General features: G+C 54.3%; 2 protein-coding genes across 2 annotated transcripts in view; one reads left to right on the top strand and one right to left on the bottom strand.

The window, feature by feature from the left end:
• The window catches only part of ADCY4 (adenylate cyclase 4), a 48203-nt gene extending 46821 nt beyond the window's left edge, over positions 1-1382 (top strand). Inside the window, exons 24-25 of the mRNA XM_038741116.1 lie at positions 821-945; positions 1163-1382. Of these exons, the coding sequence (XP_038597044.1) occupies positions 821-945; positions 1163-1312 (275 nt within the window). The 3' untranslated portion in view covers positions 1313-1382. The remainder of the gene's footprint in view (positions 1-820; positions 946-1162) is intronic.
• Positions 1383-11515: 10133 nt separating this feature from the next.
• Positions 11516-13022, bottom strand: LTB4R (leukotriene B4 receptor). The gene is made up of 2 exons (XM_038741118.1): positions 12938-13022; positions 11516-12647 (listed from the first exon to the last, which is right to left on the bottom strand). The coding sequence occupies exon 2, from the start codon at positions 12551-12553 to the stop codon at positions 11516-11518; it is 1038 nt and encodes a 345-aa protein (XP_038597046.1). The 5' UTR covers positions 12554-12647; positions 12938-13022.
• Positions 13023-13353: the final 331 nt, after the last annotated feature.

The raw sequence follows: 13353 nt of genomic DNA, 5'->3' as shown, positions 1-13353 counted from the left end.
CAATCGTATTTATTGAGCGCTGCCTGTGTGCAGAGCACTGTACAAAGCGCTTGGGAAGTCCAAGTCGGCAACATATAGAGACGGTCCCTACCCAACAGTGGGCTCACAGGTAAAATGGGGACTGGGAGCCCCACGTGAGCCAACCTTGTATCTTCCCCGGTGCTTAGAGCAGTGCTTGGCACGCTTAACAAATGCCATCATCATCATCATCATCAATCGTATTTATTGAGCGCTTACTATGTGCAGAGCACTGTACTAAGCCCTTGGGAAGTACAAATTGGCAACATATAAAGACAGTCCCTACCCAACAGTTGGCTCACAGTCTAAATGGGGGAGACAGAGAACAAAACCAAACATACTAACAAAATAAAATAAATAGAAAAGATATGTACAAATAAAATAAATAAACAAATGGAGTAATAAATACGTACAGATATGTACAAACATATATACATATATGTATATATATACATGTATATATATACATATAACAATCATCATCATTGTTATTATTGTTATTATTATTGTATTTACTGAGCGCTTCCTTCCTCCAATCTGTATGGCCCGTCTGTGGTCCGGGGGGTAATAGGGACCGTCAGCTACCTTGGTTTCGAAGCCTCGCCCCCAAGCACTTAGTACAGTGCTTTGCACAAAGTAAGTTCATTCATTCATTCAATCGTATTTATTGGGCGCTTACTGTGTGCAGAGCACTGTACTAAGCGCTTGGGAAGGACAAGTCGGCAACATGTAGAGACAGTCCCTACCCAACAGCGGGCTCACAGTGCCCACCTGAGAGGCCCCCAACTCTCTCCCGCGCCAGGGCTGAACCACGGGCCGGTGGTGGCGGGCGTGATCGGGGCGCAGAAGCCGCAGTACGACATCTGGGGCAACACGGTCAACGTGGCCAGTCGCATGGAGAGCACGGGCGTCATGGGCAAGATCCAGGTGAGGGCGGGAGGGCGTCCGGGCCTGGGGGGGTGGCGGGAGGGACTGGGGGAAGCGCTCACTTTCGGGAAGACACCGGGGCGGGTGTGGTGAGCGGGAATGGCTTCCGCTTTGGCCTGCCTCATGGCTGGGCCTGCTCAACTCTCGCCCGCGGCTGGCTGTCCTGGGCCGGGGGGCGCGCGGGATTGAGGGGTCCGCCTCCCCGTCCCACCCCCAGGTGACCGAGGAGACGGCCCAGGCCCTGCGGAGCCTGGGTTACACCTGCCACAGCAGGGGGGTCATCACCGTCAAGGGCAAAGGGCAGCTCCGCACCTACTTCCTGTCCACCGAACTGGCTCGGACTCCCCCGGGACCCACGCTCAGCTGACCACCACCCACCCCCCGCCATCATCATCATCAACGATCGTATTTATTGAGCGCTTACTATGTGCAGAGCACCGGACTAAGCGCTTGGGAAGTACAAATTGGCACCATAGAGAGACGGTCCCTACCCAACGGTGGGCTCACAGTCTAAAAGGACTGTGCTCCCCGAGGCGGGAGCATCCCCGAGAAGCAGCGTGGCTCAATGGGAGAGAGCCCGGGCTTTGGAGTCAGAGGTCGTGGGTTCAAATCCCGGCCCCGCCAGCTGTCAGCTGGGTGGCTTTGGGCGAGTCACTTCTCTGGGCCTCAGTTCCCTCATCTGGAAAATGAGGATTAAGACTGTAAGCCCCCCCGGGGGACAACCTGATCACCTTGTAACCTCCCCAGCGCTTAGAACAGTGCTTTGCACATAGGAAGCGTGTAATAAATGCCATCATAAAAAAAAAGTCACTTCACTTCTCTGGGCCTCAGTTCCCTCATCTGGAAAATGAGGATTAAGACTGTGAGCCCCCCCGGGGGACAACCTGATCACCTTGTAACCTCCCCAGCGCTTAGAACAGTGCTTTGCACGTAGTAAGCGTGTAATAAATGCCATCATAAAAAAAGAAAGTCACTTCACTTCTCTGGGCCTCAGTTCCCTCATCTGGAAAACGGGGATGAAGACTGGGAGCCCCCCCCCGTGGGACAACCTGATCGCCTTGTAACCTCCCCAGCGCTTAGAACAGTGCTTGGCACGTAGTAAGCGCTTAATAAATGCCATCATTATTATCCCTCCCCACCGACCGAGATGGCAATAGAATTGATGCCGGTTTCACTGGAGCCGCCGTTCTCTTCTCCCACTGGGGCCGGGGAAGGCGATGCCGCAAACTCTCACCGGTTCCGACGTGGTGTTCCTTCTCACTTGAGAAGTCCCTTTTGGGGTCTATTACGTTCTTCCTGCCGCAGTAACATCTGGGTCATGACAATCAATCAATCAATCAATCAATCGTATTTATTGAGCGCTTACTGTGTGCAGAGCACTGTACTTAGTGCTTGGTAAGTCCAAGTTGGCAACATATAGAGACAGTCCCTACCCAACAGCGGGCTCACAGTCTAAAAGGGGGGAGACAGAGAACAAAACCAAACATACTAACACAATAAAATAAATAGAATAGATATGTACAAGTAAAATAAATGGAGTAATAAATATGTACAAACATATATACATCTATACGGGTGCTGTGGGGAAGGGAAGGAGGTAAGATGGGGGGGATGGAGAGGGGGACGAGGGGGAGAGGAAGGAAGGGGCTCAGTCTGGGAAGGCCTCCTGGAGGAGATGAGCTCTCAGTAGGGCCTTGAACAAGGGACTCTTTGTAGCCATGCATTCATTCAGTCGTGTTTATTAAGCGCTTACTGTGTGCGGAGCACTGGACTAAGCGCTTGGGAAGTCCAATCAATCAATCGTATTTATTCAGCGCTTACTGGGTGCGGAGCACTGGACTAAGCGCTTGGGAAGTCCAATCAATCAATCGCATTTATTGAGCGCTTACTGTGTGCGGAGCACTGGACTAAGCGCTTGGGAAGTCCAAGTTGGCAACATCTAGAGACGGTCCCTACCCAACAGTGGGCTCACGGTCTAGAAATCCAGAAGGGGGTCTGCACCTCGCCCGCTTCAAGCCACCCCCTCCTCCCACCCGACACCCGCAGGACCGAGGCTCCCACTAATAATAATAATAACAATAATAATGGTATTTGTTAAGCGCTTACTATGTGCAAAGCACTGTTCTAAGCTCCGGGGGGGGATACAAGGTGATGAGGTTGTCCCATGTGGGGCTCCCGTTCTTCATCCCCATTTTCCAGATGAGGGAACTGAGGCTCAGAGAAGTGAAGTGACTTGCCCGGGGTCACCCAGCAGACGTGTGGCGGAGCCGGAATTCGAACCCGTGACCTCTGACTCCAAAGCCCGGGCTCTTTCCACTGAGCCATGCTGCTTCCCACTGGTAGTTGCGGGGGGGGAGACGATGAAGGAGAAGCAACGTGGGCCTAGCGGAAAGAGCCCGGACGCGGGGGGCAGAGGACTTGGGTTCTAATCTAGCTTCTAGACTGTGAGCCCGCTGTTGGATAGGGACCGTCTCTATATGTTGCCAACTTGTACTTCCCAAGCGCTTAGTACAGTGCTCTCCACACAGTAAGCACTCAATAAATACAATTGAATGAATGAATAATCCGGCTCCTCCAGTTGTTCGCTGTGCGACCTGGGGCAAGTGGCTTCGCTTCTCTTTCTTTTTTTACTTTAATAATAATAATAATAATAATAATAATAATGACGGCATTTATTAAGCGCTCACTATGTGCAAAGCACTGTTCTAAGCGCTGGGGAGGCTACAAGATTATCAGGTTGTCCCTCATGGGGCTCACAGTCTCAATCCCCATTTTCCAGATGAGGGCACTGAGGCCCAGAGAAGTGAAGTGACTTGCCCAAAGTCACCCAGCTGACAACGGGCGGAGCCGGGATTGGAACCCATGACCTCGGACTCCAAAGCCCGGGCTCTTTCCTACTGTGTTGCCAACTTGTACTTCCCAGGCGCTTAGTCCAGTGCTCTGCACACAGTAAGCGCTCAATCAATACGATTGATTGATTGATTACTGAGCCACGCTGCTTCTCTATAATAATACTCGTAATAACTAAGTGCTTACTACCTACTATGTTGCCAACTTGTACTTCCCAAGCACTTAGTCCAGTGCTCTGCACACAGTAAGCGCTCAATAAATACGATTGATTGATTGATTACTGAGCCACGCTGCTTCTGTATAATAATACTCATAATAACTAAGTGCTTACTACCTACTATGTTGCCAACTTGTACTTCCCAAGCGCTTAGTCCAGTGCTCTGCACACAGTAAGCGCTCAATAAATACGATTGATTGATTGATTACTGAGCCACGCTGCTTCTCTATAATAATGCTCATAATAAGTGCTTACTACCTACTATGTTGCCAACTTGTACTTCCCAAGCACTTAGTCCAGTGCTCTGCACACAGTAAGCGCTCAATAAATACGATTGATTGATTGATTGATTACTGAGCCACGCTGCTTCTCTATAATAATACTCATAATAACTAAGTGCTTACTACCTACTATGTTGCCAACTTGTACTTCCCAAGCGCTTAGTCCAGTGCTCTGCATACAGTAAGCGCTCAATAAATACGATTGATTGATTGATTGATTGATTACTGAGCCACGCTGCTTCTCTATAATAATACTCTTAATAACTAAGTGCTTACTACGTACCAAGTACTATGCTGAGCACTGGGGTTGATTACTATGTGTCAAACGCTGTTCTAAGCGCCGGGATAGGTGCCGGTTAACTAGCACTGATATCTGATATCTGATGAGAAGCAGATGAGAAGCCGATCACATCTCATCCGTTATCAGATGAGAAGCAGCGCGGCTCAGTGGCAAGAGCCCGGGCTTTGGAGTCCCAGGTCATGGGTTCAAATCCCAACTCCCGCCAGCTGTGTGACTCTGGCCAAGTCACGTCCCTTCTCTGGGCCTCAGTTCCCTCATCTGGAAAATGGGGATTAAAACTGTGAGCCCCCCCGTGGGACAACCTGACTACCTCGTAACTTTCCCAGCGCTTAGAACGGTGCTTTGCACGTAGTAAGCGCTTAACAAATACCATTATTATTATTATTATCACCATTTTACAGTTGAGCTGAGGCACAGAGAAGTGAAGTGACTTGCCCGAGGCCACCCAGCAAGCGATTGGCAGAGCCGGGATTAGAACCCCGGTCCTTCAGATTCCCAGGCCCAGGCTCTCCCCACTAGGCTACCGTGGCTCAGTGGAAAGAGCCCGGGCTTTGGAGTCAGAGGTCATGGGTTCGAATCCCGGCTCCTCCCCTTATCAGCTGGGTGACTTTGGGCGAGTCACTTCACTTCTCTGGGCCTCAGTGACCTCATCTGGAAAATGGGGATGAAGACTGTGAGCCCCCCGTGGGACAACCTGATCACCTTGTATCTCCCCCAGTGCTTAGACCAGTGCTTCGCACATAGTAAGCGCTTAACAAATACCAAAATCGTTATTATTATTCCACTGTTTCCCAGGCCTCTGTGCCTCAATTCCTTCAACTGTAAAATGGGGATTAAGATTGTGAGCCCCCCGTGGGACAACCTGATCACCTTGTATCCCCAGCGTGGCTCAGTGGAAAGAGCCCAGGCTTTGGAGTCCAAAGTCAGGGGTTCAAATCCCGGCTCCGCCACTTGTCCGCTGGGTGACTTCGGGCAAGTCACTTCACTTCTCTGGGCCTCAGTGACCTCATCTGTAAAATGGGGATGAAGACTGTGAGCCCCACGTGGGACAACCTGATCACCTTGTATCCCCCCCAGCGCTTAGAACAGTGCTTTTCACATAGTAAGCGCCTAACAAATACCATTATTATTATTATTAATAGGTGCTTAACAAATACCAAAATTATTATTATTATTCCACTGCTTCCCAGGCCTCTGTGCCTCAGTTCCTTCAACTGTAAAATGGGGATTAAGATCGTGAGCCCCCCGTGGGACAACCTGATCACCTTGTATCTCCCCCAGTGCTTAGACCAGTGCTTGGCACATAGTAAACGCTTAACAAATACCAAAATCGTTATTATTATTCCACTGCTTCCCAGGCCTCTGTGCCTCAGTTCCTTCAACTGTAAAATGGGGATTAAGATCGTGAGCCCTCCGTGGGACAACCTGATCACCTTGTATCTCCCCCAGTGCTTAGACCAGTGCTTGGCATATAGCAAGCGCTTAACAAATACCAAAATTGTTCTTATTATTCCACTGCTTCCCAGGCCTCTGTGCCTCAGTTCCTTCAACTGTAAAATGGGGATTTAAAATACCTGTCCTTCCGCCTGCTTAGACGGTGAGCCCCATGCAAGAGTGGGCCTAATTAACTTCTACCTACCCCCCACCTACGCTCCTTAAAACGGTGTTTGACGCCTAGTGAGCGCTTAACAAATACCATTAAAAAAGCGCTTAGTCCAGTGCTCTGCACACAGTAAGCGCTCAATAAAAACGATTGATTGATTAAAAAAGGGGGGATTGAACCCAAGCCCCCAGAGACCACCTACCTCAGTCCCTGCAATCGGCCCCTGCACCCGAGCTGGGTATCGGCAGGAAACAGCGAGTGCGATAGCCATCTGTGTAGACACCATCACTGCACCCTCAGCCTCCCCGGGGCAGGGCCGCCTGTTCCGTGACGGGGGGTGTGTACGTTTGAGGGGGACGGGGCCGCTGCCCGGGCACGTGTGTGGGCACGCGTGCGGAGTGGAGTGCACACGTGGGCACCGTCCGGGTGGCCGAGCTCGTGTGTTCAGCGGGGGGGCTCCGATGCACGTCCGACAGCGCGTGCGACCGGGTTGCCCGGTTGTTTGCGTGTGTTTAGCATTTCCTCAAGGGGATTGGTATCTCTCTGGTCAAACTGATCTACTCCGATGTGAGACAGGGCGCATCATGTTTGGAGCACTGATTTCCAGAGAGTGACGGGTGTTGGCGTGCGTTTGTCTCATTTAGCGTTTCCCCAAGGGGGTTGGTATCTCTCTGGTCAAACTGATCTACTCCGATGTGCGACAGGGCCCGTCACGTTTGGAGCACTGATTTCCAGGGAGTGACGGGTGTTTGCGTGAGTTTGTCTCATCCCAAGCACTTAGTACAGTGCTCTGCACACAGTAAGCACTCAATAAATGCAATTGATTGATTGATTGATTGATTTAGCGTTTCCCCAAGGGAGTTGGTATCTCTCTGGTCAAACTGATCTACGCCGATGTGCGACAGGGCCTGTCACGTTTGGAGCACTGATTTCCAGAGAGTGACGGGTGTTTGCGTGTGTTTGTCCCATTTAGTGTTTCCCCAAGGGGGTTGGTATCTCTCTGGTCAACCTGATCTACGCCGATGTGCGACAGGGCCCGTCACGTTTGGAGCACTGATTTCCAGAGAGTGACGGGTGTTTGCGTGTGTTTGTCTTGCTTAGTATTTCCCCAAGGAGGTTGGTATCTCTCTGGTCAAACTGATCTATGCCGATGTGCGACAGGGCCCGTCACGTTTGGAGCACTGATTTCCAGAGAGTGACGGGTGTTGGCGTGTGTTTGTCTCGCTTAGTGTTTCCCCAAGGAGGTTAGTATCTCTCTGGTCAAACTGATCTATGCCGATGTGCGACAGGGCCCGTCACGTTTGGAGCACTGATTTCCAGAGAGTGACGGGTGTTGGCGTGCGTTTGTCTCATTTAGCGTTTCCCCAAGGGGGTTGTATCTCTCTGGTCAAACTGATCTACGCCGATGTGCGACAGGGCCCGTCACGTTTGGAGCACTGATTTCCAGAGAGTGACGGGTGTTTGCGTGTGTTTGTCTCATCCCAAGCGCTTAGTACAGTGCTCTGCACACAGTAAGCGCTCAATAAATACGATTGATTGATTGATTTAGCGTTTCCCCAAGGGGGTTGGTATCTCTCTGGTCAAACTGATCTACGCCGATGTGCGACAGGGCCGTCACGTTTGGAGCACTGATTTCCAGGGAGTGACGGGTGTTTGCGTGTGTTTGTCTCATCCCAAGCGCTTAGTACAGTGCTCTGCACACAGTAAGTGCTCAATAAATACGATTGATTGATTGATTGATTGATTGATTTAGCGTTTCCTCAAGGGGGTTGGTATCTCTCTGGTCAAACTGATCTACGCCGATGTGCGACAGGGCCCGTCATGTTTGGAACACTGATTTCCAGAGAGTGATGGGTGTTTGCGTGCGTTTGTCTCATTTAGTGTTTCCCCAAGGAGGTTGGTATCTCTCTGGTCAAACTGATCTACGCCGATGTGCGACAGGGCCCGTCACGTTTGGAGCACTGATTTCCAGAGAGTGACGGGTGTTTGCGTGTGTTTGTCTCATCCCAAGCGCTTAGTACAGTGCTCTGCACACAGTAAGCGCTCAATAAATATGATTGATTGATTGATTTAGCGTTTCCCCAAGGAGCTTGGTATCTCTCTGGTCAAACTGATCTACGCCGATGTGCGACAGGGCCCGTCACGTTTGGAGCACTGATTTCCAGAGAGTGACGGGTGTTTGCGTGTGTTTGTCTCATCCCAAGCGCTTAGTACAGTGCTCTGCACACAGTAAGCGCTCAATAAATATGATTGATTGATTGATTTAGCGTTTCCCCAAGGAGCTTGGTATCTCTCTGGTCAAACTGATCTACGCCGATGTGCGACAGGGCCCGTCACGTTTGGAGCACTGATTTCCAGAGAGTGACGGGTGTTGGCGTGTGTTTGTCTCATCCCAAGCGCTTAGTACAGTGCTCTGCACACAGTAAGCGCTCAATAAATACGATTGATTGATTGATTTAGCGTTTCCCCAGGGAGGTTGGTATCTCTCTGGTCAAACTGATCTACGCCGATGTGCGGCAGGGCCCGTCACGTTTGGAGCACTGATTTCCAGAGAGTGACGGGTGTTTGCGTGTGTTTGTCTCATCCCAAGCGCTTAGTACAGTGCTCTGCACACAGTAAGCGCTCAATAAATACGATTGATTGATTGATTTAGCGTTTCCCCAAGGGGGTTGGTATCTCTCTGGTCAAACTGATCTACGCCGATGTGCGACAGGGCCCGTCACGTTTGGAGCACTGATTTCCAGAGAGTGACAGGTGTTTGCGTGCGTTTGTCTCATCCCAAGCACTTAGTACAGTGCTCTGCACACAGTAAGCACTCAATAAATACGATTGATTGATTGATTGATTGATTGATTTAGCATTTCCCCAAGGAGGTTGGTATCTCTCTGGTCAAACTGATCTACGCCGATGTACGACAGGGCCCGTCACGTTTGGAGCACTGATTTCCAGAGAGTGACGGGTGTTGGCGTGTGTTTGTCTCGCTTAGCAGTTCCCTAAGGAGGTTGGTATCTCTCTGGTCAAACTGATCTACGCCGATGTGCGACAGGGCCCGTCACGTTTGGAGCACTGATTTCCAGAGAGTGACGGGTGTTTGCGTGCGTTTGTCTCAATTATTCATTCATTCATTCATTCAATCATATTTATTGAGCACTTACTGTGTGCAGAGCACTGTACTAAGCGCTTGGGAAGTACAGGTTGTAACATCTAGAGACGGTCTTTACGCAACAGCGGGCTCACAGTCTAGAAGGGGGAGACGGACAACAGTTTAGCGTTTCCCCGAGGGGGTTGGTGTCTCTCTGGTCACACTGATATACACCAATGTGAGACAGGGCCTGTCACTTTTGGAGCACTGATTTCCAGAGAGTGACGGGTGTTTGCGTGCGTTTGTCTCGTTTATTCATTCATTTATTCAATCGTATTTATTGGGCGCTTACTGTGTGCAGAGCACTGTACTAAGCGCTTGGGAAGTACAAGTTGGCAACATATAGAGACGGTCCCTATCCAACAGTGGGCTCACAGTCTAGAAGGGGGAGACGGACAACAGCTTAGCATTTCCCCAAGGGGGTTGGTGTCTCTGTGATCAAACTGATCTACGCTGATTCATTCATTCATTCAATCGTATTTATTGAGCACTTACTGTGTGCAGAGCACTGTACTAAGCACTTGGGAAGTCCAAGTTGGCAAGATATAGAGACGGTCCTTTCCCAACAGCGGGCTCACAGTCTAGAAGGAGGAAACGGACAACAGTTTAGCGTTTCTCCAAGGGGGTTGGTGTCTCTCTGATCAGACTGATCTACTCCGATTCATTCATTCATTCAATCGTATTTATTGAGCGCTTACTGTGTGCAGAGCACTGTACTAAGCGCTTGGGAAGTCCAAGTTGGCAACATACAGAGACGGTCCCTACCCAACAGCGGGCTCACAGTCTAGAAGGGGTTCTCCAAGGGATTGGGTGGAGATGAAGAATAGAAGGGGACCCAATCAATCAATCAATCGTATTTATTGAGCACTTACTGTGTGCAGAGCACTGTACTAAGCGCTTGGGAAGTCCAAGTTGGCAACATATAGAGACAGTCCCTACCCAACAGTGGGCTCACAGTCTAAAAGACCCAGAACTGAGCTTTGAGGGATCCCCACAGTCAGGCGGTGGGAAACAGAGGAGGAGCCCACGAAAGAGACCGAGATGTGAGACAGGGCCGGTCGCGTTTGGAGCACTGATTTCCAGAGAGAGGGAGAGACAGGGAGAGAAAGGGTTTGTTTATGAGTGGGTCCCCTCTTCCCGCTCCCACTTGCGGGGAGGGAAATTCTGGCAGGTGGTAGGTATTTGGCTCCAGATCCATCCCGCGCCCCAAAACGGGCCTTGTCCTGCCCGGCCCGCCTCGCCCCAAGGCGCAGGAAGGAGCCTCACAGAAGCGCCCTCGGAGAACGCGGTTTAATGAAACCAACCCGGGGCCGGCCGCTCTCAGCCCCGCGTCCCAAACCGTTCGCACAACGCTGACCACAGCCCCGAAAGGGGCAGGGAGGCCATTCATTCATTCATTCCATCGTATTTATTGAGCGCTCACTGTGTGCAGGGCACTGGACTAAGCGCTTGGGAAGTACAAGTCGGCAGCCTATCGAGACGGTCCCTACCCAACAACGGGCTCACAGTCTAGAAGCAGCGTGGCTCAGTGGAAAGAGCCCGGGCTTTGGAGCCAGAGGTCGCGGGTTCAAATCCGGGCTCCGCCCATTGTCAGCTGGGTGACTTTGGGCAGGTCGCTTCACTTCTCTGGGCCTCGGTTACCTCATCTGGAAGATGGGGATGAAGACTGGGAGCCCCACCGTGGGACAACCTGATCACCTTGTAATCTCCCCAGCGCTTAGAACTGTGCTTTGCGCATAGTAAGCGCTTAATAAATGCCATCATTATCATTATTATTATTAGAAGGGCTTCTCCCCCATCCTCGCCCCGGAAAGGCTCGGTGCGGTGCCTGGCGCCTAGCAAGCGCTTAAGAAATACCATTATTATTATTGGTGAGGAAACTGAGGCTCAGAGATAGGCAGGGGCCGGCCGCCGGTCCCAGCCGGACAGTTCGGGGCGAAGGATGGAGAAAAATCCTGGGGCTCCTTCTCCTCTTCCTCTCCTTGTCCCGCGGGGCCTTCCAGCGCTGGAGGTGGGCCAGGAGAGGGGGGCTTCGTGGGCCGGGGAAGGGCAAGAGGGGTCGGGGGGAAGAGGGGTCGTCGGAGGAAGGCCGGCCCTCCCCCCAAGAGGCCCCCGGTCCCTGCCCCGGCTGGTCCCCCCGCGGCGCGGTGCATACTGGGAGTATCCCCGACGGGGTTCAGTCGATGGGGTTGGTGGAGACGGTGAGGCTCTCGGCCGGGCCGGGCTCCGGGGGCTCCGCGCCCTCCCGGGGGCCGGGCTTCAGGGTGGTCGCCCTCCGGGCGCTGGAGCCCTCGGACCCGGTGCCCTCCAGCAGCTTGGCCACGAAGCCCACCCCGGCGGAGCGGAGCAGCCCCCCGCCGGCGCAGGCGTAGAGCAGCGGGTTGACGCTGCTGCTGAGGAAGGCCATGGTGATGACCACCTCCCGCACTTTCGCCAGCCGCTTCCCCACCGCGCCCTGGCCCCGGGCCAGCCCGCCCAGCGCCCGGGTGGCCTCGGCCAGGTTGACGGCGTGGTAGGGCAACCAGAAGAGGGCAAAGGCCACGATGATCAACACCACCAGGCGGCCCGTGCGGCGGCTCCGGCGGAACCTGGTGGCCCTCAGCCGGCGGCCGATGTCCGAGTAGCTGGCCACCACCGCCAGGAAGGGCAGCAGGAAGCCCGTGGTGGACTCGAAGAGGAAGTGGAAGGCCACGTGGCGCGGGTGCGGGTGGGCCAGATTGCAGGCCCGCCTGCTGCTGTTCGCCATCAAGGGCTCCAACCGCCGGTAGACGGTGACCGGCACGGCCAGCAGGGCCGCCGTCGCCCAGATGGCGGCCAAGGCCCACCTGGCCGCCGTCTTGGTGCGCAGCTTCTGGGAGAGGAAGGGGCGGGCCACGGCCAGGGAGCGGTCCAGGCTCATGGCGGCGATGAGCAGGATGCTGGCGTACATGCACAGCCCGCAGACGTAGTGGCAGAGGACGCAGCCGGGCAGGCCGAAGCGCCAGTCCAGGCGGGTCAGGAAGTCCAGGAAGAAGGGGCCGGTCAGCAGCACGGCCAGGTCGGCCACCGCCAGGTGCAGGACCAGCAGGGCGGTCACCGAGCGGCGCCGCAGGCGGGTCAGGATGCTCCACACCACGAAGGCGTTGCCCGGCAGGCCCAGGGCCATGGCCAGGGACAGGACCCCGATGGCCAGGGGCACGGAGGCGGACGCGGGCCTGGGGGTCGAGGCGTTCATGGGGGCTGGCGAGGAAGCAGGGGCGGGAGCCGGGGTGAGGGGTCGGTTGCCTCAAGGGACCGCAGAACCACTTCCTGCCCTGGATTTGCACAACCTGTGGTGGAGGAGTTTCTGCTGATGGCCCTGGCCTGAGGAGAGCGGATGGCCGCCCGGGCCCAGCAACCCCATCCCGTCCAGGGCCCCGCACCCCACGCCCTTCCCTCCCAGCCGGCCCCCTCTCCGAGGCCCTGCTTCCCTCGCCCCTTCTCCCAGGCCGCCCCCGGTTGCCCAGAGGGAAACTGAGACCTGAAGCCGCCCCGACGTGGGCAACCGAGGACAGAAAGCGGGGCGGAGATGAGGGACCCGCCCGGGGCGACCCCGGCTTTCCGCTCCCAGGCCACTTACGGTCCTAGGCCGGGGGACGGGCCGGCGTCAGTGGGGATGGCGGTCGGGGCCGGGGGGCCACCGTCGTCCCCCGTGCCAGCCTTGCTGCCAGGAGCCAGGTAGGGCTTCGCCGAGCGTCGGCTCTGGCAGCCGGGAGGAAGTGATGGGGTGGCTGAAGGGGGCCAGAGGCCTGGTCCCAGGGGTGGGGCCTGCCTCCGCCTCCTCCTTCCCCACACCCCCGGGAAACGACGTGAGGTTTTGGGGGTGGGGGACAGGGGGGTTGGGGAGCCCCGGGAGAGGGAGGAGCCGGATGTCGGGGGCCGGGGTGAGGCCCGGGGAAACAAGTTCTGGCCCGTGGGGACGAAGGGGGGTGAGGAGCCCAACAGCCGCAACCGGCTGAGTCAGGAGGGAGGGAGGATGGATGGCGTAGGGGGGCG

This window comes from Tachyglossus aculeatus (genome assembly GCF_015852505.1).
Source record: "Tachyglossus aculeatus isolate mTacAcu1 chromosome 12 unlocalized genomic scaffold, mTacAcu1.pri SUPER_6_unloc_1, whole genome shotgun sequence".
NCBI classification, from domain to species: Eukaryota; Metazoa; Chordata; class Mammalia; order Monotremata; family Tachyglossidae; genus Tachyglossus; species Tachyglossus aculeatus.
Note: the sequence above shows the minus strand (reverse complement) of the source record. Positions and strands in the feature narration are given on the sequence as shown.